Genomic DNA, 20,599 nt, shown 5'->3' with positions numbered 1-20,599 from the left:
GCCCCCTGGGACAGGGGTTGTGTTTACTTTGGCCGTGGACACATTCTCAGCATCTAGAGCAGTGTCCACCAGTAGGAGGTGTTGGATAAATACTTACTGGCGGGATTATATCTGGGGTTCTCACTGGGCAGCATTTGCAGAGCTGGCTGCTGCTGCTGTGTTGTGCCAGAGCCCCCGCCTCTCAGGAACCTGCACGGGCCTCCCCTGGCCAGCTGCCTCCCTGAGCATGCAGGTGTGGGTTGGAGTTAACCTGGCATGCAGCTCAGAGACCTAGACACAGGTTGCTTTGGGACGAAACCCAGGGAGTGTTTGGGGCCTTCAAGGATTGAGGTGCCCCCCCCCCCTCCAGCCCCAGATGCAGGGGCCCAGGCCTGGGCCGGCAGGTCCCTCTAGTGCCAAGTGGACCCCTCTCAGGGGCAGCACTGTCTTGACGCACAGGTGACTTTGATGGGCCCGTGTTTGTGTTTCAGGAAATAAATGTGCCCAACTTTATATGAAAAACTGGATTTTCCGGGATGTAGTGACCGACGTTTCTAAGGGATTCACCGCAAGATTCCAGGAATCATTTCTAAGCAATTAAAAGCACAGTGCCGTGCAGAAATGAGTCTGTGAATTGAGATTAACCTGCACGTGATAAAACCTTAGATGAGAAAAGACCCAAGTATGATGTGTATACGTCCAAAAAATAAAGTGGATGGAGAGCTGGATAGATGGATGCACCTGTGATAAAGCAAGCACAGTAAAATGCTAGTTGTAGAATCCAGGTGGTATGTGTGTGATGTTCACAATATATTTATTTCAACTTTTCAGTATGTTTTAGATTTTTCATGATCAAATACTGGTGGGAGGACAAAGTCCCAGGTGAAAAGATAATAGGGAACTTAAATGTTTTGGATAAGCTGATACCTGATTAACATCAATGTAGCAATGAAGCAGTTGAAAATGTTAATGAGCTTAAAGCCGTGAAACAGCTCCCTGGAAGTCTTAGATCGTTTCTCAGGATGTGGTCTGTATCTGTCGTGTCAGAATGACTGAGGGTGCCTGTTCGAAATGCAGATTCCTGGGGCCCACCTAGACCCTGGGGGTGGGCCCTGGAACTCTGCATTCTGCAGGCTCTCTCCCAGGTGGCTTTTATGCACTGCCAAGCTTGAGGGCCACAGTCAGAGGTGGACGGGGTGCTTTTCTCCTGAGGCTCCTTCTTGCTGGCTTCCCCCTGTGAAAGGGGGTGGTTTGCAGGACTGATGCAGGGCTGTGGGCACAGCGTGGCCAGAGGCTTGTAGCGTGGACTTCGTGCCCCTGACGGCAGGGACTGGGTCTTATTTGACTGCGTGCCCGGGGCCTGGCAGACTCAAGGCACTTGGTAATCGTCGTGCAAGTCAACTGAAAACCCATCGCTCAGCAATGAAAAGACTTCTGATCTGGGGGGAAGGATGGGGAAGAATCGTGATGTTTGTCTCCTCCGGAATCGAGACAGTGTTAGCTGTGATGGGCAGAGAGAGGGGTGTGTTTGTCACTTTGGTGCCAGTTCACACCGTGGACATGTGCTGTGTAGGGGACACTTTTCTAGGTACAGGAGGAGTGACAGGTGGCCCAAGAGCCTATCCATTCTCACCACTGAAAAACACATAGATGCATATCATGAAAGGGAGAGTGTGTGAGTGCCACGTGGGAGGAAAAGATAAAGGGCTTGGGGTTCAGGGCTAGGGCGAGGTTAATTTTGGTTAGAAAAATATGGAACACAAATTTCCATGTTTTGTTTTTAAACTTCTGGCAGCTTCTGTGTGGCTCCTAGTCTAGTTTACGTAAGAGTTAAAACAAGAAGAAGAAGAGAGTGCTCTAGGCATCCCTCAGGACAGTGGGAAGTGTGGGGGTTGCACCGGGTGGTCCTTGGCTTCCCTTTGCAAACACTTGTCCCACCTCCCTGCTGCCAGGCTGCGGGGGTTGCTGTCCAGAGGGCTGCGAGGGGGCAGGACAATGGCAGAAAGAGATTGCCTAGGGGTTCCTCTTGTCCCGTGGTTTGTTTTTGGCTGGAATTCCCAGCAGCAAAGGGCAGGTGTGTGGGTGCTGTGTGTGTCCTGAGCAGGGTGAGCACAAGGTGGGCCTTGTCTCGCCCTTCTGTGACTTACTGTTTTCCGGGCTGTGCTGGCTTCAAATAAACGGTAGTCTGAGAGATGGAGAGCCAGCAGGGCCCAGTCCTAGCTGCCATGCCACTTTCTGGGTGTTGGGCAAGCCCTGTCCCCATCTGTAGAAGGACGGGTAGTCTGGGGGTCTCTGAGACCCTTGTGCCCTGGCATCGTGTGGCTTAGGAGCACATTTCAGTGAGCTTATCCAGCAAGCCCCTGTCCACAGAGAGGGGACCCCCTGGACCCGATCCATGCAGTGTGGGGGTGAGTTGTTGGCAAGGCAGTTAGGAGCTGGGTTAATTATGGTCCTGGAGTACAGTATGTAGACACACACACACACGCTTTGCACCCTTACAACATCCCCCACAGTGCTCAGGTTCAGTAGGAAAAGGTGCTCAAGAAAGGTGTGTTGATTTCAGTCTGATCTTTAGGATCTTCAAGATGCTCCCACCTTTAATTAATACAAAACAAAACCCTTCCCACTGTGCCCCAAACCTCTCAAGCTACCCCGTCCTCCTCCTCCCCTTCACAGCCCAGCCTGTTTGAAAGAGGAGAAAACCAGCTGTGGTCTTACCTCTAACCCGCCTCCTCCACCCCCCGCCCATCCCGAAACCGTGCTGGAGAATCAGGGTTGGGTGCCTTTGCCCGCCCTCTCTGTGGCCCTCCATACACTTCTGGCTAATTCCTCCTCTGGCCCACCCCTCTCTTCTCACTGGCCTGGCTTCCCTGCATCTCTGACTACGCCTTCTCTGATCAGCTTGCTCTGCCCACCCTGGATATCCAGCCCTCGGCTCTGCTGTCCCCTCTTGATGGCTTCTCTGCCTCCTGCCTCCTTCCTTTAGGAACCCACACGGACTGACAAGTCCCAAATCTTAGTCTTTAAGCTAAGTCTCTCCTGCCGTCCAGACCTCAGTCCATTTGAATAGTCCATAGGAATCTCAAGGTCACTGTGTCCAAAACCACAGTCTCCTTCCTCCCCCAGACCTGCCTGTATTGTCTTTAGACTGGAGTCACCATCCACCTACTCACGTGTCTAAGCCAGAGCCTGGTCCACCTTGATTCTTCTTTCTCCCCACCCTGCCCAGCCCCAGGCACTCCCCCTCCTCTAGGGCCCATTTTCCCCACTCCCAGCATGTCCCTGGCCCGAGGCAGGTGGTAGAGTGAGTGAGAGCCGCTGCTGTGCTGGCCTTCTCTGCTGTTGCTTGCTCATATCATTCCAGCGCCTGCACAGGAATAATATTATGATTATTCCAGAATGCCCTCCACAAATGTCTGAACTGGCCGTTCTGCCTCCATCTCTCCTCATTCACATCCCTCTGCCCTGCTGCCAGAGTGGCCATTCTGGGAGCTCCTCAGGCTCCTCTCCATTGCTCTTGGGATAGAACCCATACTCTGCCCCTCATCTGGCACTCACCCTACTCTGGTCCCCGTGGAGCTCTCTCCTCCCAGCTTGCAACTTCAGGTTCAGTAAGATAGCTCAGGAGTCATATTCCAAGGGACATCTCCCCCATCGCGGGGCCAGGATGAGGGGTGGGCAGGCCAGGCTCTACGGACGGTGTCCCCAGCCTCTCGTACACTTCCTTTAGACCCCTTCTTACCCGCAGGCAGTGCTTATCACGTGGCATTGTGATGGTGCATTTTCCCACATGCTTCCCACCCACACTGAGAGCTCCTTAAAGATGGGCTGTGCCTCATGACCTCGAGTTTGAGTCCTCGGTGCTCAGCACCGTGTTCAGCTCCAAGACAGCCCACCGTCGGTTCTTAGAAGTGGAGTTGTACTGGAGCACAGCTACCCCGATCCATCCACATGTTGTCCGTGGCTGATTTGCTGCCCCTGCAGAGTTGAGTAGTTGTGACAGGGACTTAGGACCTGCAAAGCCGACAATGTTTACTGTCTGGCCCTTCACACACCCATGATGTGGCCCACGGTAAGTGCACAGTGAGGTTCCTAAACGAGCAGGAATAACCATGTGTGTACGGAGCAGCTTCCCCATGCCGGGGACTGTGGTAAGCTCCAGCTACATCACGTTTAAGCCTCCTGGTGGCCCTGCGAGGTTTAGCAGCCACTGTTCCTTTCATTTTTTCAGATGGGAAAGCTGAGGATTAGTTAATGACCTGTCCAGCATCCCAGCTGGTGAGGAGATGGATCTGGCTTTGGAACACTTCCGTCTGCCTCCAGGACCTCAGCCTTGACGAGGAAAGAGGAAATAAAAGGGGTGGGGTCGTGGAGACAAAGGGGGTGCAGGGAGAGGTGAAATGGGGGTCCTCGAGGGAGGCGGGTGCTGGCAGCCACTGCCCTGGATGCTGTGCAGGCGCTGTGCAAGGCTTCAGACGTCACGTGTTGAGTGGGGATCGTCACAGTTCAGGGAATCGACTAGGAACACCTGGAGTACCTTGATCTTCCGTTCCCCCTTGGACTTTGTGTCTCTCTGGGTTTCTTAATAACTTCTAAGGAGTTTAGATAAAATTCAGGACATGCAGAAGTTAGAGCAGGACAGACCTGACGTTTGGTCCACGGTTCAGTCCACCACCCTCCTCCAGTCAGGTGAAGTTGAAAAACAGGCGGGTCTTCTGTGAAGCTGGACAGACCACAGCAGAGCCGGAGGAGCAGGCGGAGTTTAGCGGGGGGCGATCTGTGCTGAGTGCATAGGACGTCTGCCTGCCTGGAGTGAGTGGCCCCCAGCCTCCCTCCTCCTGAGGACGCCGCTGGGTGGGCTTCCTGTTGCTCTGGACCCTAGAGACCCACTGGGGGCTGCGGTCCTGAGGGCAGTGAGGAGGAGCCGGTTGGTTCTTTGGTTCTGCCTCCCCTCCCCTCACTGCCCCTCTGGTGTTTTGGTGCTTGTTGGGGTCAGGAGGGCCCATTGGAAATGAGTGTTTGCCTGTTGCTTGGTGGATGCTCAGTGAGTGCTGGACTGAGCAGTGTCTTCCAGGGACTTGAAGAGATGGTGGTCGTAGCAGCTGACCTCACTGGGCGTCAGGCACCCTACGTGGGTATTTCACATACATTGTCATATCTGATCCCCACATCAGCCCTGTTTTTGTGCCTGTCATAGGAAGGAGGGATCCACGATTGAGGGACATGCGCTTGCTTTGGGTCCCACAGCTCATAGTGCATGTGGCAGGCCTGGCAACTGGAACCTGTCAGCCCACTTTCCCAATCGCTGTTCCCGGTCACCGTGGCAGATTAGTAGTGGCAGCTCTTGAGCCACTTAGGGCCCAGCCATCAGGCCTGGCCTGTGACTTCCTAAATGTGGCCCCTCAGCTGTTGACTGGGCTGGATCAGGCCTTTAAATAGCCTCCTGGTTCATTTGGGATCAGGTGTGCAGGGGCAGGCTGGCCAGCCTCGGGCAGCAGCCCAGAGGTAAGGAATCTGGCCTCCCGCTCCCCCGGGCTGAGCCCTTGGCCTGCTTTAGGAGGTTGGGCAAGGCTTCTTGAGCTCCGGTTTCTCACTTCTGAGGTGGTGGGGTACACAAGGCAAGTAGAGATCTTTCTGTTGCCTCATCTGTGGTGGAGGGTGACACTGCCAGAAAATAGAGATGTATTTGGATAGTGCTTAGAAGTCATCATATTCTGTGCTGTATTCCGCTCCTGGACACCGTCATCCGTCCCTGCCTGTCGGAAGTCTCTTGAGTCCTTGGGCCCCACTCACGTGCCACCCCTCACTCCCCCCTCATGCCACGATTCAGCCAACAAGTGTTATGGAACACTTCTGTGAGGCCCGCAAGAGCAGAAGTGGAACACTCCTGCCCTCAGGAGTTCGTGGTCTCAGGGAGGAGGACAGGGCAGCTCACTGCTGCCTCACAGTGTGCCCAGGGCTCTCTGAGAGCCCAAGTGCCCGACTCAGCAGACAGGACAAAGTGGATTTGCAAGCACTTCTCAGAAGGGGCAATTCAGGCTGGGTCTTGAAGGCTGAATAGAAGTTCATTGTGAGGATGAAGGGGCAGCATGTGCTGTGGGAGCTCAGGGCCCGAGAGGACGGTGATACTGGTGAGTGCTGGTGGGTAGACCTGCTAGAACACCAAGTGGAACAGTGGGGGCAGCGGCCAGAGACGGGGAGAGCCAGGCCTTCTTGTTGGTTGAAACCCTTCTACATGCCCTGGCTCCCGTTGTTATTGGTAGTCTGGGCGTCATACCCTTGAGAATAGTTTGCAGGTACCTGAGGGCAGAGAAAAGAACACGGGTCCAGAGCTCTCTGGCCCAGGTTCAAGACCCAGCTTCACCCCTTGCTGCCGCTGTGACTTTGGGCTCCTGCCTTGATTTACCCGAGGCAGCCTCTTCACTTGTAGGAAGGGACTGGCTCTGCCTTCCTCTTGGGGCTGTTGTGAAGAGTGAGTGAGGCAGGGACGAGGAAGCGCCTGGTGCAGGGCCAGCCACATAGTGGCCACTGTCTCCAGCAGCAAGGGGCGCCCAGGTGAGTCCAGAACCTTAATGATGGACTCTTCCTGGCAGCCAGGCTTTAATCAGAACCGTGTCTGCTGACCGGAAGGCGCGTGGTTTCCCCTCCACCAGGAGTCTTGGATTCCAGCCCATGCAGGGAAAATGAACTTGTGGTGCGTGAGCAGGAGCTGCTGGCCTTGCTCCCAGTTGTTAGAACCCGTGAGTGGGGCAAGCCTTAGAAAACTGCCCAGAGAGAGAAAGGGACACCTTCCTGTGTGTGCATGTTCGCAAACTGTGAAGGCATTTGGGGGAGAATCAGTCCCCTCGAGGCACTGGGAGGGCTCAGGGGAGGAGAGAAACCGAGCAGCCCCTTAACAAGATGGGGAGCAGAGATGAGATGGAGGAGCTGGCCGCCTCCCTCCTGGCTGCTGGACTGCCTGGGACGGGGCTGGGAGTCCCGCGGGCCCCTCACCGTGAGAGCGGTCTTCAGGGGAACAGCCACACACCCAGCATGTGCCTGACACACAGTAGGCTCGCGGTACTTATTTATGGGGTTCACACTTGTTTGTGACTTAACTGTCTTAAAGGCTCCCCATTTCCAGGAAACTTCTGAGAAACATCGTTTTTCCAAGAGTGTGTGTGTAAAATGTTCACAGAGGAACTATGTGTTGAACAAAAGCTGGTCCAAGTAGCCATTTTTTCCCAGGACCCTCATCAGTGGAACGAATGCTGAACTGAGAAGCCTGGACTTGGCCCTCAACCCTGGAATAGAGTCTTACCCCAGTCCTTCTTTGTTAAACTGGGGCTCAGCGAGGCCCCACACACACATCAGCAGGGCCCACTTCTCTGACCAGATGACATTTTAAATGTCAAACCTGTTCGCACTGTGCCTGGCATACGGTAGACACTGAGGAAGTGTCTCCTTCCTGCATTTAAATATTTTCTTGATTGGTGGATTTTTTCTTTCAGTAGAGAGAGTCCATCTGGCCTGGCCTAATGCAAGAGGCAGAGGTGCTAAAAAGTGGAGACAGAACTCCCCCGACAGCAGCCTTCTCCCCAGGCCGCTTTGGTCCAGGTGCCTGGAGGAGCTTTGGTCTTAGGATGCTGTTGTCATGAACTGGCTGCCTCTATCCGATGGTTCTCATGTGTGTTTCTGCTGACCAGGAGCTGCGAGAAGATAATATCATTTTAATTGAGACCAAGGCCATGCTGGAGGAACAGTTGACGGCTGCTCGGGCCCGGGGCGATAAAGTTCACGAGCTGGAGAAGGAGAACCTGCAGCTGAAATCCAAGCTTCACGACCTGGAATTGGTACTGTAGGCTGTTGTTGCTACATTTAAAGCCGATTGGGGCGGTTTCAGGTTTATGCTGTGCCCTCCTCCAATATTCTCGCTGCTGGGTTTGGTGCTCCTGCCACCATGTGATTCACAGACTGCGGAGAGTAGCTTGCTAATAAGCTCAGTGGGCTGGAGTGGCCCCACTGAACACCTCTAGACAGATAGGACTTGATGCTGCATTGCTTTTCTGTAAGGATGGGTGTGCACGTGTGTCTTTTGCCAGGCAGGTGTTTCCTGGAGCCTATGGTGTAGGTTGAGCTCTTTACAGCCTTTTCAAGGTGTGTTAGGTCTGCTCTTGGGCCACGAAGCTGCCCATCACTGTAGTACTTGCCTTAAAGCCCTGTGTGATATATCACTTTGTTCAGACAGCACTTGGTTAGAGACCTCGGGTTTCTATCACCTAGGTCGCTGGGTCAGAGTATCTTTTCGTGGCTGGGCCCTGTATTGGAGACATTTCTGTGCAGCTGTGCTTTTTTTTTTGGAAGTGAGCAGGTGCATGGAGTCCCTTCATCCTCGGGGAATGAGGGTGGATGCACGGGGGCCGGGGACTGTCCAGGGGGTGCCCCCAGCCACATCCTCGTTCCTCTCTTCCTGTACTAGGACCGGGACACAGATAAGAAGCGAATTGAGGAGCTGCTGGAAGAAAACATGGTCCTCGAGATCGCACAGAAGCAGAGCATGAACGAGTCCGCCCACCTCGGCTGGGAGCTGGAGCAGCTGTCCAAGAATGCAGAGCTGTCAGACGGTGGGTAGCGCCTGGTGCCCGGGAGCCAGCCTGGCTGCGGCTGCTTCCTCATCCAGGGAGCTGAGCCGTTGGCTCTGGACCTTCCATGTCAGCCCATCCATTCACCCCAAGTAAATATGATTTCCTTCCTTCAAGTGCCATTTGGAACTGTTTCATGGCAGTTCTCCCCAAGGAGAACACGAGGGGTCTGGCAGCCTTGATGTCAGTACATAAAATACAAATTAAGTGTTGCCAGGTTTCTCAGTTTCCATATGGACAGTCTCAGGAGCTTCCAAATTATAGCACGCTGACACCCAGAGGGCGTCATAGGCCTCTCTATGGATGGTTGAAAGCTCTGGATGGCAGGAGACGTCCCCAGTGTCACTAATGCCCACTATAAATGTACCCTGGGCATTCTTGCCTCCGTTCATTTGCATAATTGGGCAAGATGGATGCAGTCTGTTCCCTGTCTGCCTGGGTGGGTGCTAAGTGGCTGCATCTCTCAGGCCTCTTCTTCTCCCTTCTGTGCTTGCACCGCTGTCCCTGCCCAGCATCAGGGAGGAGCTGTGGCCAGGGGAGGGTGGGCGGGGCAGCAGCCGCACTGCAGCAGGAAGCTTCAGGGCCCCGCAAACAATAGGCTGGTTCCTGTGTTCAGAAATAGCCCACGTGCGCCTGCCAGTGCGAGTCGCTGTTTACTTAGAGCTTTACAGAGCAAGGTCGCGCTTTCGGCTGGGGTGGGAGTGGCTTTTTCAATTCTGAGAAACATCCGCAAGAATGGTGAAAAGACTGTTGAAAGCAGCTGGAAATTTCTTGTCTTTGAGGGATCCCATCAGTTCTGCACCTGAAGTCAGTTCATTAAACGAATAATTCTCTGTGTGTGTGAGAGGTTAGTTGTGTCTGTGCTTTGCTGCCTGGGCGGTGTGCTGGGGCCCAAGGGTTCCTGGAAGGTGGGGCAATGCCCGCTCTGGAAGCTCAGGTCCACCGGGGAGGACCACTGACCCCTGGAGGAGTGGAGAAGTGATGGGGGCTGCCCGGGACAGGCTCAGACCAGAAGTGTTTCCGGTAGAGGCCAGGGTGGCTCATGGGGTCAGAAAGCCTCACCGATTCAGACCGTCAGTATGTTTTGTGAGCCCCTTCAGCTCAGGGACCATTATTTATTCTTGGTGTTGCCAGCTCCTAGCGCTTAGCTGGTTGCTAAGGAGCGTTGGTTTGAGTGATGGCATAATGCAAGCAAAGCTTAAGTGTACTTTTGCACATTTGGTATGCTGGTTCTTGAGTCAGAAAGACCTGACGTAAGTCCAGACTCCTCCGCTTGTCAGCCAGGTGACGTCTTTGAAACCTCAGTTTTCTCATCTGCAAAATAGGGGTGATGGAGCTGCCTCCCAGGACTGCCGTGAGTGCCCAGGGAGAGGAGACAGAGGAAAGTTACGCGGCGCCTGGCCCCCAGGGCGTCAGTAAAGGACGGCTGCTCTTACTGCTCTTGTCTTAGTAAAACACATCCGGTTCCTCTGGTTGCTTGGGGTGCTAATGAGCGTAGCACTCAGTAAAGAACCATTGGCTGTCTTGGAATAAACTGTTATGTCATCGTAACAGCCTTTGAGGCACTGGCTTTTGTGGAAAAGGAACTGAGGCTTGCAATCAGTTCCGTTGTTTGACTTGGAAAGCCTTCAAAATTATTCTCTCTGAGTACAGAGGTTCAGTTTGGGATGATGAGAAATTCTGGAGGTGCATGGTGGTGATGGTTGCAGAACCATAGTGTGTCTAATGCCACAGAACGCACACTTAAAAATGGCTAAAATGATAAATTTAATGTATATTTCACCACTACAAATGAAAGTGTTCTTTTTTTCATGAATGCTGCAGAGGTACCCTCCGGACGATCACAGGCTCTGAATTAGTGGGATTTTAGTTTAGGTTAGTTGCATTCGTAGCACGGTTGGGACGAAGCCCTCCATGCGTGTTTTTGTATGTTGAGAGCATGTGTGTTCATGGTGTGTCAGCGTTGGCACTGGGTCGGACCCGCGGACCCTCCGTCCACCCCCGCCGCTGTGCTGCCTGTTGTTGCTTGGGGTCCTTAGGACGTTCTGTACCGCTGTCCCTGGTGCATGGTGAGAACTCGAAGGGGGCTGCAGATGCCTTTGAGGCCTTCGGATCACCCTGAGGGTCTGAACACAGGTTTCCAGCTTAATGTGCTTGCTGTGAAAGCCATGCCCTGCTCCAGCCCGTGTGCCTCCAGCCCCTGGGGTGACGAATGAGGAGCAGGTGGGCGTGCAGCCGTATTAGCAGTACAGGGTGATAAGGCTCCCGGAGCTGAGTAGGTGGCACTGTGGTGAGACAGGTGAGGGACCAAACAACCCCGACCCCTTCTTTGGAGGGCTTTCACATGTGTTCTTTTTTCCTCCCGAAAAAGCCCCATGACTTACCCAAAGTCATGCACCTGCTCCTGGCAGGATGGGGCCAAGAACGCCTGTTCCTGCCTCTCAGGTCTATATTCACTTCTCTGTTTGCATTCGAGCTATTTAAAAGCGTAGTAAATACTTTGCCTTTGTCTGTCTTTAGCTTATATTTTCATCTCACTTAGAATTTTTAAAGCAATTTACATATTATCTCATTTTTTTCCAATATAATTGCGAAATTACAGAATGAAATCTGTGTCCAAAGGACCTTATCCAGGGGTAGCGAGTGTTAGGCATCCATACCCACACAGCCGTACCACCCCTGGCACACGTAACCAGTCAGTTATCTGCCTCCAGCCCCAGCTGAGCCACCCAGAGTCCCACTGCTCTCAGAGCTGGCACAGAAACTGTCACCTCTTTGCCATCTCTGTTTAGTCTCTACAGTCCTTGAGTTCTACAGTCAGGTTAGCAGCTTGGTGAAAAACAGTTCCCAGCAGTGGCACAATCTTTCACTGTTGCATCAGCTTTTCCACCGTAACTTACCTTCTTCTTAAGCTCTGGGTGGCTCCCCTGGCAGACCCCAGCTGAGCCAGCAGAGGGGCCGTAACTGCCTGAGGGACCTTTGGGCATGGACAGCAACAGCACCCAATGAAATGGTGTCGGGGAGCACCCAGCTGACCCGGGGGAGCCCTTCCCAGGCCCCTCAAACCTAGGGCTCAGGGGCTGGTGGCCCCATCTCATGGCTGGGGGCAGAGAGAGGGAGCAGAGGCTCTTGGAACCCAGACTCTGACCCGACTTCGTGCTTCAGCCTCCAGGAAGTCGTTTGTGTTTGAGCTGAATGAATGCGCCTCCAGCCGCATCCTGAAGCTGGAGAAGGAGAACCAGAGCCTCCAGAGCACCATCCAGGGGCTGCGGGACGCGTCCCTGGCGCTGGAGGAGAGCAGCCTCAAGTGCGGGGAGCTGGAGAAGGAGAACCAGCAGCTCAGCAAGAAGGTAACCCTGCCGGGAGGGCAGGGAACTGCACAGTCTGCTCCCCCAGCCCTGGTCTGCGGTATCCAGGCAAGTAGGTGGCCCGGCAGAGCATTCAGGTGTCGGTGAGGATGCCCAGCTGGGAGAAACGCAGAATCCCGGGCAGCTGCAGTTAGTTATAACAGGGACAAGAGTGATCATTGAGAAGAGTCAGGAGGCAGCGTGTGTGTCCCTGCACCGCTGTCTGAGGGTGTGACCCAGACATGATTGACCTCCATGTGCACTGTTGTCTTCATCTATGAAATGGGATTAATGGGGAACCCACCTAACAAGTGTTATGAGGATTATATGAGTTAATGTGTATAAAGAGTTCATCACGCATAGTAAGTGTTCAATGAGAAGAGAGCAGTGCACTGTTAAGAGGCATGGGATGGGGCACCAGGAGAGGAGGCGATCGTGTAAGACTTACACACATAGATGTGTGTGACCATTAATGGACCATTTTAGGGCATCAGTGGTAAAACAAGATCAGTGCTCTCTACTCCTTCTCGGTTTGTGGGATGGGGAAGAAGAGGTGGCTGAGCTGTCTTTGCTTCAGGACAACTGCTGGGTCTTCCCAGTAGCACAGTGGAACTCAGACATCTGGGGGAACAGACAGAGCTTACCAACAGTCTTCATTCCGTGTTTACGAGGACCCTCATTCACACAGGGATGCAGTCTCAGGTGCAGGAAGGGCCATCAGGAGGCTGGGATTGCCTCCGTGTCTTGGTTATTCCAGGTCATAGGGCATTAGTACACCTCACCCACACTGTGGACAGCAGTTACGCTGTGGGCTGTGTACGTGTCAGCTGCCAGGTTCCAGCCGAGGGAGAGGGCACAGCATTCTTGCTTGCTGACCACCAGGCAGGACTGGCACTTTTTGGTGTCTGAGTGCCTGTCAGCCTGCCCATGAGTCCTGCCAATGTCACTTGCTGAGGCTGCATTGGCTGTGGGGGGACTATGGGCTGCAGCATGAGACTGATCCTGCCTCTGCTGGTCCTGTCTCTGGGCGAGGCGTGGGACAGCTGCCTCCTCCTGTGAAGTGGTCTCTCCAGTCCCCTCCTGGGACCTCCCGGGCTCAGTTACTCACTCTTCTCGTCCCTTTGAAGCATTGTGTGCCCTGTAGCATGTTAGCTGCCAAATAGTTTGTCCTCTCTTTGTAGGACAATAGAAACCCTGCATCTCACGCTACATCTCTCGATGTGAGCAGCATGGGGAAGGCGGCTAGACGGTTTGGTTTTTCGGTTCATGTGGGCCTGGCACAGGAAATGTGTTTATAAATGGCAGCCTGACCTCTGGCAAGATCAAAAGGAATTGGCCTTTAGAAAGATGAGAGCCGCTGACTCCATGGGTCCTCACGGGTCTGCCACAGAAAGCCTGCAATATAACCTCACTGGCCCAGCTCCCGGCAGGCCTCAGAGGTAACCACTGCTGTTCTTCCCACCGTGTGGTCCACTCCAGCCCCTCCTCTGCACAGACAGGATTGGCGCTGGGTGCTGCCTGCTCGGCATTACTCCTTAGCGCCCTGCCTTGGGTCCCAACATCCTGCTTCTTCTCTGGACTGCTTCCCTGGTGGGACACCAGCCTCTCCTGCTGCAGCCCTCGGAAGGCCATGTCTTAGCACAGAGTCCCCAGTAGAAGGGAAATGCCGCAGTTCCCAGAGCAGAACTGTCCTGTGTCCAGTGCTGGGAGCCCTGGGAATGGGGCCCTCCTGCCCAGTGGAGTGTCTCTCCAACCTGTCCTGCTCAGCCCACCCAGGGCCTGGCTGGGTCTGTTGTGACTGGCACAGGTGGTTTTGCTTTCTCTCCCAGAGGCTGGCACATGACAGGTGCTCCCTAACATTCGATGGATGCAGACCTCAGCACCAGCAGGAGAGGTCAACTCCGGGCTCCTTTGACTCTAACCCAGCTCGGCTCATTCTGAATTTCTTTTCTCCAGCCTCAGCCATCCCACTCCTCCCTCTCCTCCCCATGTAGTGTGTCTGGGCCACTAGCTGACATTTCTCAGACAATTGGTGAACCCCCTGGGCCCGCTGAACCCACAGGAGACACAGCCCTGACACCTTCCTGGAGCAAGGACAGGCACAGTCAGCCTCAAAACTGACTTTCCTGGAACAAGGACAGACACTGTCTTGGGACAAGTCTAAACAACACAGCCACTCTGTGAGGTGTCTTAGAAGGAGAGACGAGGGTCAGTGAGGACACATGAGCCTGGAGGCCCAGACGCCCTGGGGCCAGCCTGCTCTCCCTGAGTGTAGCCCAGGCTGCAAGCTTGCTTAGGTGTGAGGTGTCTGTGAGGACCACAGTTCCCCAAAGTCAGTATCCTTTCCTCTAATTCACAAAACTTCCATGACCTGAGAGAAGCTGCCCGCTCATGTGTCTGTAACTTTGCATTGATATCCTGAGAGTTCATTCCTTGAGCCAAGAAGAAAAGAATCTTTATTTTCAGAGGAAGTGGGGGCAGCCCTTTTGGGGCCTTTCATCAGAAGACAAGAGCAGCCTAGGGGCAGAGAGGCAGGACCCTGGCACCCACGTGCCCTGGGAACCCAGAGGTGCACCACATGAGCCCGCAGCCCAAGCCAGGTGCCTTAAGGAGGATGGCAAACCTTCCAGGGCCAGAAGGGCTATAACCAGCCCACATCTCAGCCCAGCGAGCTCACCCAGGGGTCACCGAGGTCCTTCAGGGATGGGCAGGAGTAGGGGCTTCAGTTGCACAGCAAAAAGAACCAGAAAAGGAGGAAGATGGGGGGTGGGGAGCATCCAGCAGTGGGGGTGGGACCTGAGGAAATCACGTCTTCAGACTAGAAGGAACAATGATCAGAAATGCCACGGTTGAGTTAACAGTTCTTCCTCTGGAAAAGAAGGGGCAGCAGGGTCAAGTATTAAGTGAAGGTCACACCACAGGCCCCTGACACTGAGAGGGAGCGCGGCTAGGGATCGGCCCATCAGTGTGCCTCCCAGCTCTGCCTCATCCTCACTGAAAGGCCTTAGGCAAAGCACCGAGCCCCTCTGGGCCCTCTGTTCTCTGTGCGATAGTCAGTAATAACCACTTAGTGCCTTTACACCTTGTGGCCAGTCTCTCGGGCGCAGGCCCCACCGTCAGAGGAGGTTCCTGCTGAGTCCCAGGCCTAGTGCTAGGAAGTGGGCCCAGATAAAGATAAGAAAGATGTTGTTGCTTTTGAAAAAGACTCAGACACGTGGTGCATTATGGTGCGTTTTCCTGTCGGCCCCGGCTGGGTGAGGCTCACCTGTCCTGGGGACCCCAGGTTGGGGCAGGGGGCTTGATGTGCTGACAGTGTGATGTGAGAACACCAGTGTGAGCCCCACTGGGCCCAGCTCTCCCCACTGATGGCGGAGGAAGCTTGGCCGGCTGCTTCCTCCCAAGGAGGTTTCTGACATTGCTCGGACCTGTGAGGCAGGCAGGCAGGGTGGCCCTTACCCGAGGAGAAGCAGGCTGTCTGCTTTCAGCAGGAGCCTGTCCAGGAGATTTGTAAACCTCTCCATGCAAGGCCCTAGCCCAGACAGGTTGGAGTAGAGCAAGCTCTCTTTCTGGCTGCTTATTGGGATCACTGGGCATCTCTGGGTCCTACCCCCAGAGGTTCTGATTGGCAGCCTGAGGTCCGGGATCTTTGAAGCTTTCTTTGAGAACCATCTGATCTTTGAGGTGCATCTTTTTAGAGCGGTTGTCCTGAACCAGGACATCAGGGCCACTTAGGACCATGTCAAAATGCAGACCGACTAGGTCAGAAACTCTCGGGGTGGGTGGGCCCAGCGCTTTCCCAGGGAGGGTCGGCTAACATTGCCGCACCCGCCACCTGCTAGGCATGTTCTGAGCACTTCACACTGACAAAAGCTCATGAAGGTATGTGCTGCTGGCCCCATGTCAGTTATGGAAACTTGCTTGTGGTCTCGTTGTTAGTAGCAAGGGACCAGACTCTGAGCTCTTGTCCCTCTGACACCAGAGTCATGCCTTTGTCCCACCTCCTGTCCCCTATGCTAAGGAGTTTGGTGTCAGCAGGAAGGGGCAGCAGCAGCCTTAAAGCCCTTGCAGTTCAAACAGCAGCAGCGTGGGCATCGTCTGGGAGCTGAGTCTCAGGCGCTGCCCTGGACCTACTGAGTCAGAACCTGCATTTACCGTGTTGTCCAGGGGTTAGGCACAACAAAATGAGAGAAGCACTGAGCTGAGTAGTTCATGTTTTAGGAAGCTTGGGCACTGGTGGATCCCAGCCAAAGTAGCTGGCTGTCAGAGAGGTGATTGAGCGGTTGTCCAGGAACACAGAATACTCTCTGGCTCCGGAGTCACTGGGGGTACAGGGGAGCAGCATGGGTAGAGAGGACAGGACTTGGTGACAGATTTACTTGGAGGGTGAAAGGAAGGCAAGACAGATCAGAAGACCACTCTGAGCACCTGGTTGAATAGGAATGTCACCAACCAAGCCAAGTCCACACAGGGCGTCCAGTGGTGGTGGCTGGTGGCCCTGGGGCATGTGGTCTGACCCTCAGGAAAGTAGACGAGGCCTGAGATAGAAGCAAGGGACCCAGGAGCAGTTGAGCACGTGGCGCTGAGGGTGAGGAGAGGTGGGCTGGGAGAGGGGCTGACCGATGAGTGCCTGTGACCTTCCTCTCTTTGAGGAGCTGGAAGTGCAAGTCGTGGGCTGAGTTGATGTGGTCAGGGGTGTGGGGAGGTCACTACAGAGCAATACCAGGACATTGAGAAGTGGCCTGTTAAAGTGTTCTGTGGGGCTGACAGGTTTTTGCTTTGTTTTAAAACAATCTACTTTGTGAAACTGACTTTTGCACGGGCGCGTCTTTTGGCTCTGCAGATTGAAAAGTTACAGACCCAGCTGGAGAGAGAGAAGCAGAGCAACCAGGATTTGGAGACCCTCAGTGAGGAGCTGATCAAAGAGAAAGAACAGCTACAGAGTGACATGGAGACCCTGAAGGCGGACAGAGCCAGGCAGGTAGGTGCTCCAGAGCAAAGCCGTCTCCTGGGGGAGAGAGAGAGTCCAGGATGATAGCCGTTTCCTGGTGGTTTATCAGTGATACGTGGCTTACCAGTTCCCTAGCTTAGCTGCAGCTCAGACCAGCAATTCTCAACCAGCAGTGAGGGAATGGGATGGGGAGGGTGGATTTTGCCTCCCAGGGGACATTGGCAATGCCTGAAGATGTTTTCGGTTGTCGTGACTTGGGAGAGGAAAGAGGAGATGCTCCTGGCATGTGGTGGGCAGAGGCCAGGGATGCCGCTAAACATCCTGCAACGTACAGGACAGCCCCACAGGACAATGAGTGATCCAGCTCCAAACATCTGTGGTGTCACTCTGAGAACCCTGGCCAACCCCCAGGGTTGATTTGCCTCACACTACAGCAGTCCTGGGCAGGCACTCCAGTGCTGGTGCAGTGGTGCATTGATGCCAGCCAGGAGACAAGCCTTTTTCTTCCTGCTCTGCCAGTCTTAGCAGCGGCTGCTGAAAATGCTCAAGGAATGGACAGGAAGAAGGTGGACAGCAAAGGGGCGAGGGAAGCCCCCCACAGGACCCTCTGTCAACATCTCGTTGGCCAGATCTGACACATGACCACCCCTAGCTGCAAAGGAGGCTGGGTATCAAGTGTTTGATACCCAAGCATTTAGGTTTTTTTTTTAGACAATTTTTTTTTTTTTTAAAGATTTTATTTTATTTATTTTTTCTTTTTCTCCCCAAAGCCCCCGGTACATAGTTGTATTTCTTCGTTGTGGGTCCTTCTAGTTGTGGCATGTGGGACGCTGCCTCAGCGTGGTTTGATGAGCAGAGCCATGTCCACGCCCAGGATTCGAACCAACGAAACACTGGGCCGCCTGCAGCAGAGCGCGCGAACTTAACCACTCGACCACGGGGCCAGCCCCCAAGCATTTAGTTTTTCAGCTTCTGAAGTAGAGCACAGGGAGTTGGGATGGTGCTACAGATGGTGAGAAGACAGCCAGGACCCCTCCCCAGCTGTGACTTACGGTCTAGAAGGTACACTGACAGGTGACAAGCAAGGTGACTTCAGACTTCTGCTATTGAGGGAATAAACGTGGTGCCCAGGGAGAGAATCCTGCTGGGTGCAGGGTGCTTTAGTTGTGATGCAAGCCTTCTCTGAGGAGCTGATGCTCACACTGAGCCCTGAAGGATGAGAAGGAGCCAGTGATGCGGAAGGCTGCAGGGTGGAGGGTGGTGAGGCCAAGGGAAGTCCATGTGCAATGTTTGCAGGGGGAAAGTGGGGTAGGGGGAGGCCACAGAGGTGGGCTGCCAGGTCATAGGGGTCCTGCCGGCAGGATAAAAAGTACCGAAGTACCGAGGGACATCAGTTTCCTTGTTTTAAGGAAGAGGGAGAGATGTGGTTTACGTTTCTCAATCATGCTGGCTCTGAATGTGTTTTGACTTGAACTAAGTATTGACTCCGTGCACTTCACTTGTGTATGCATCAGGCCTCTGGAAAATGTTCGGACGGTTTTGGGGTGTACCGTGGGATGGTCTTTCGGGGCCTAAATGTTAGTCTCCCATTTGGACCCAAACCACTGAAATATGTTCATGCAGCAGCTCGAGTCATTCCTGCTGTTTTCCCGCAGATCAAAGATCTTGAACAAGAAAAGGATCATCTCAACCAGACGGTGTGGTCGCTGCGGGAGAGGTCCCAGGTCAGCAGCGAGGCCCGCGTGAAAGACATTGAGAAGGAGAACAAAGTCCTCCACCAGACGGTGACGGAGACCAGCAGCAAACTCAGCAAGCTGGAGTTCGAGAAGCAGCAGCTGCACAGGGACTTGGAGCAGGTGAAGGAGAAGGTGGAGCGGGCGGAGGAGCTGGAGAGGGAGCTGCGCCGGCTGGAGAAGGAGAATGAGCAGCTGGCCAAGAAGGTGACATCCCTGAAGACGGCCACCGAGAAGGTCGACGCCCTGGAACGCGAGAGCCGGGGCCTGGCGCTGGAGAACCGGAAGCTGCGGAAGTCCCTGGACACCCTGCAGAACGTGTCCGTGCAACTCGAGGGTCTGGAGCGGGACAACAAGCAGCTGGACGAGGAGAACCTGGAGCTGCGCAGGATGGTCGAGACCATGCGCTTCACCAGCACCAAGATGGCTCAGATTGAGAGGGAGAACCAGGAGCTGGAGCGGGAGAAGGAGGAGCTGAGGAAGAACGTGGAGCTGCTGAAGGCGCTGAGCAAGAAGTCCGAGCGCCTGGAGCTCAGCTACCAGAGCGTGAGCGCCGAGAACCTTCGGCTGCAGCAGAGCCTGGAGAGCAGCGGCCAGAAGGCGCAGGCCCTTGAGCGGGAGCTCGGGGAGCTGGAGGCGGAAAACCAGGTCCTGCAGCGGGACCTGGAGGCCCTCCGGCTCTCCAACAAGCAGCTGGAGAGGTCTGAGAAGGACAGGAAGGCCCTGGAGCAGGAGGTGGCCCAGCTGGAGAAAGACAAGAAGCTGCTGGAGAAGGAGACGAAGCGGCTGTGGCAGCAGGTGGAACTCAAGGACGCGGTCCTGGATGACAGCACCGCGAAGCTGTCCGCCGCCGAGAAGGAGAGCCGCGCCCTGGACAAGGAGCTGGCCCGCTGCAGGGACGCGGCCAGCAAGCTGAAGGAGCTGGAGAAGGACAACAGGGACCTCACCAAGCAAGTCACCATGCATACGAGGACGCTGACGACCCTAAGAGAGGTGAGCTGGGTGCAGGCAGCGCCTCTGCGGGCAAACCGTGGGGTTGGTGTGTTTGCCTGGAGAAGCCGGGCACTGCATAGTGTGTGCTCCCAGAATAGAAGGGATGTGTGTGTCCTCTGAACGTTTTCTTGATTCTAAACAGAATGATGCCTGCAGGTATGAAAAACCAAGCGAAAATCACGTATTATAATACTCTTACTGCCCAGAGATAACCACTACCAATGGTTTGCTTGTTTTATTCGATCATTTCCCCTTGCTTGTGTCTACACATGCTTGATATCCTAATTTCTACACCCTAATCCTGTTCTATTTTTTACTTATGTCTTTCCTCATTACGTTAAAGAGATTTCAAAGCCACCATTTCTAATGGCTGCAAGGTATTTAATCCTATAGGTTCTTTGATTATTTTTTGAATATTTGGGCTGCTTCCAGTTCTTTCCATTATTTTAAGTAACATTAGACATCCTTGTGCACATCCACCTTCATGAGTATATCTGTTTCCTTTGGATATAACCCAGGAAGTGGAATTACAAGATCACTTTATGAGATATGAACAGTTTACAGTTTCTTGCTAAATGGGTGTCCTCCTTTTCCCTGGTACTTTCTGCATGGGTCATCTGGCATTCCTTCAGTACGGAGGGTGAATAACTCTTCTAGTCAACAACTTCAGCACCTGAGTAGCCAGCACAGAAGTTGTATCTTGCACATGTGGGACATCTGTGTGGCTGTCCATGGGTCACCTTAAGCACAATAATTCAGGTGCCTGGCTGCTTCCATCCTGTGGCTCAGCCATCCCATAGTGGAGGCCTCTTCTGGCTCCTCTGCACGTGGCAGGTGGACAAGGAAGAGAATGAATGAGAAGGACCGCACTTTGCAGGGCAGAATTCAGTTGCACAGCTGCACCTAGCTGCAAAGGAGGCTGGGAAGTTTGTTCCAGCTGGGTGCTGAGGAAGACAGGCAAATAGATTTGGTGAACGC

The 20,599-nt window shown here is 54.1% G+C and overlaps 1 protein-coding gene across 3 annotated transcripts in view; it reads left to right on the top strand.

Moving 5' to 3' along the window:
- CCDC88C (coiled-coil domain containing 88C) overlaps positions 1–20,599 on the top strand; it is a 131,715-nt gene that overhangs the window by 75,377 nt on the left and 35,739 nt on the right. For all 3 annotated transcript variants that reach the window (XM_046647299.1, XM_046647300.1, XM_046647301.1), the window contains 5 exons: positions 7,665–7,811; positions 8,438–8,582; positions 11,766–11,950; positions 16,788–16,925; positions 18,551–19,621. In XM_046647299.1, the coding sequence (XP_046503255.1) occupies positions 7,665–7,811; positions 8,438–8,582; positions 11,766–11,950; positions 16,788–16,925; positions 18,551–19,621 (1,686 nt within the window). The remainder of the gene's footprint in view (positions 1–7,664; positions 7,812–8,437; positions 8,583–11,765; positions 11,951–16,787; positions 16,926–18,550; positions 19,622–20,599) is intronic.

The sequence above is a fragment of the Equus quagga genome, chromosome 20 (genome assembly GCF_021613505.1).
Source record: "Equus quagga isolate Etosha38 chromosome 20, UCLA_HA_Equagga_1.0, whole genome shotgun sequence".
NCBI lineage: Eukaryota > Metazoa > Chordata > Mammalia > Perissodactyla > Equidae > Equus > Equus quagga.
Note: the sequence above shows the minus strand (reverse complement) of the source record. Positions and strands in the feature narration are given on the sequence as shown.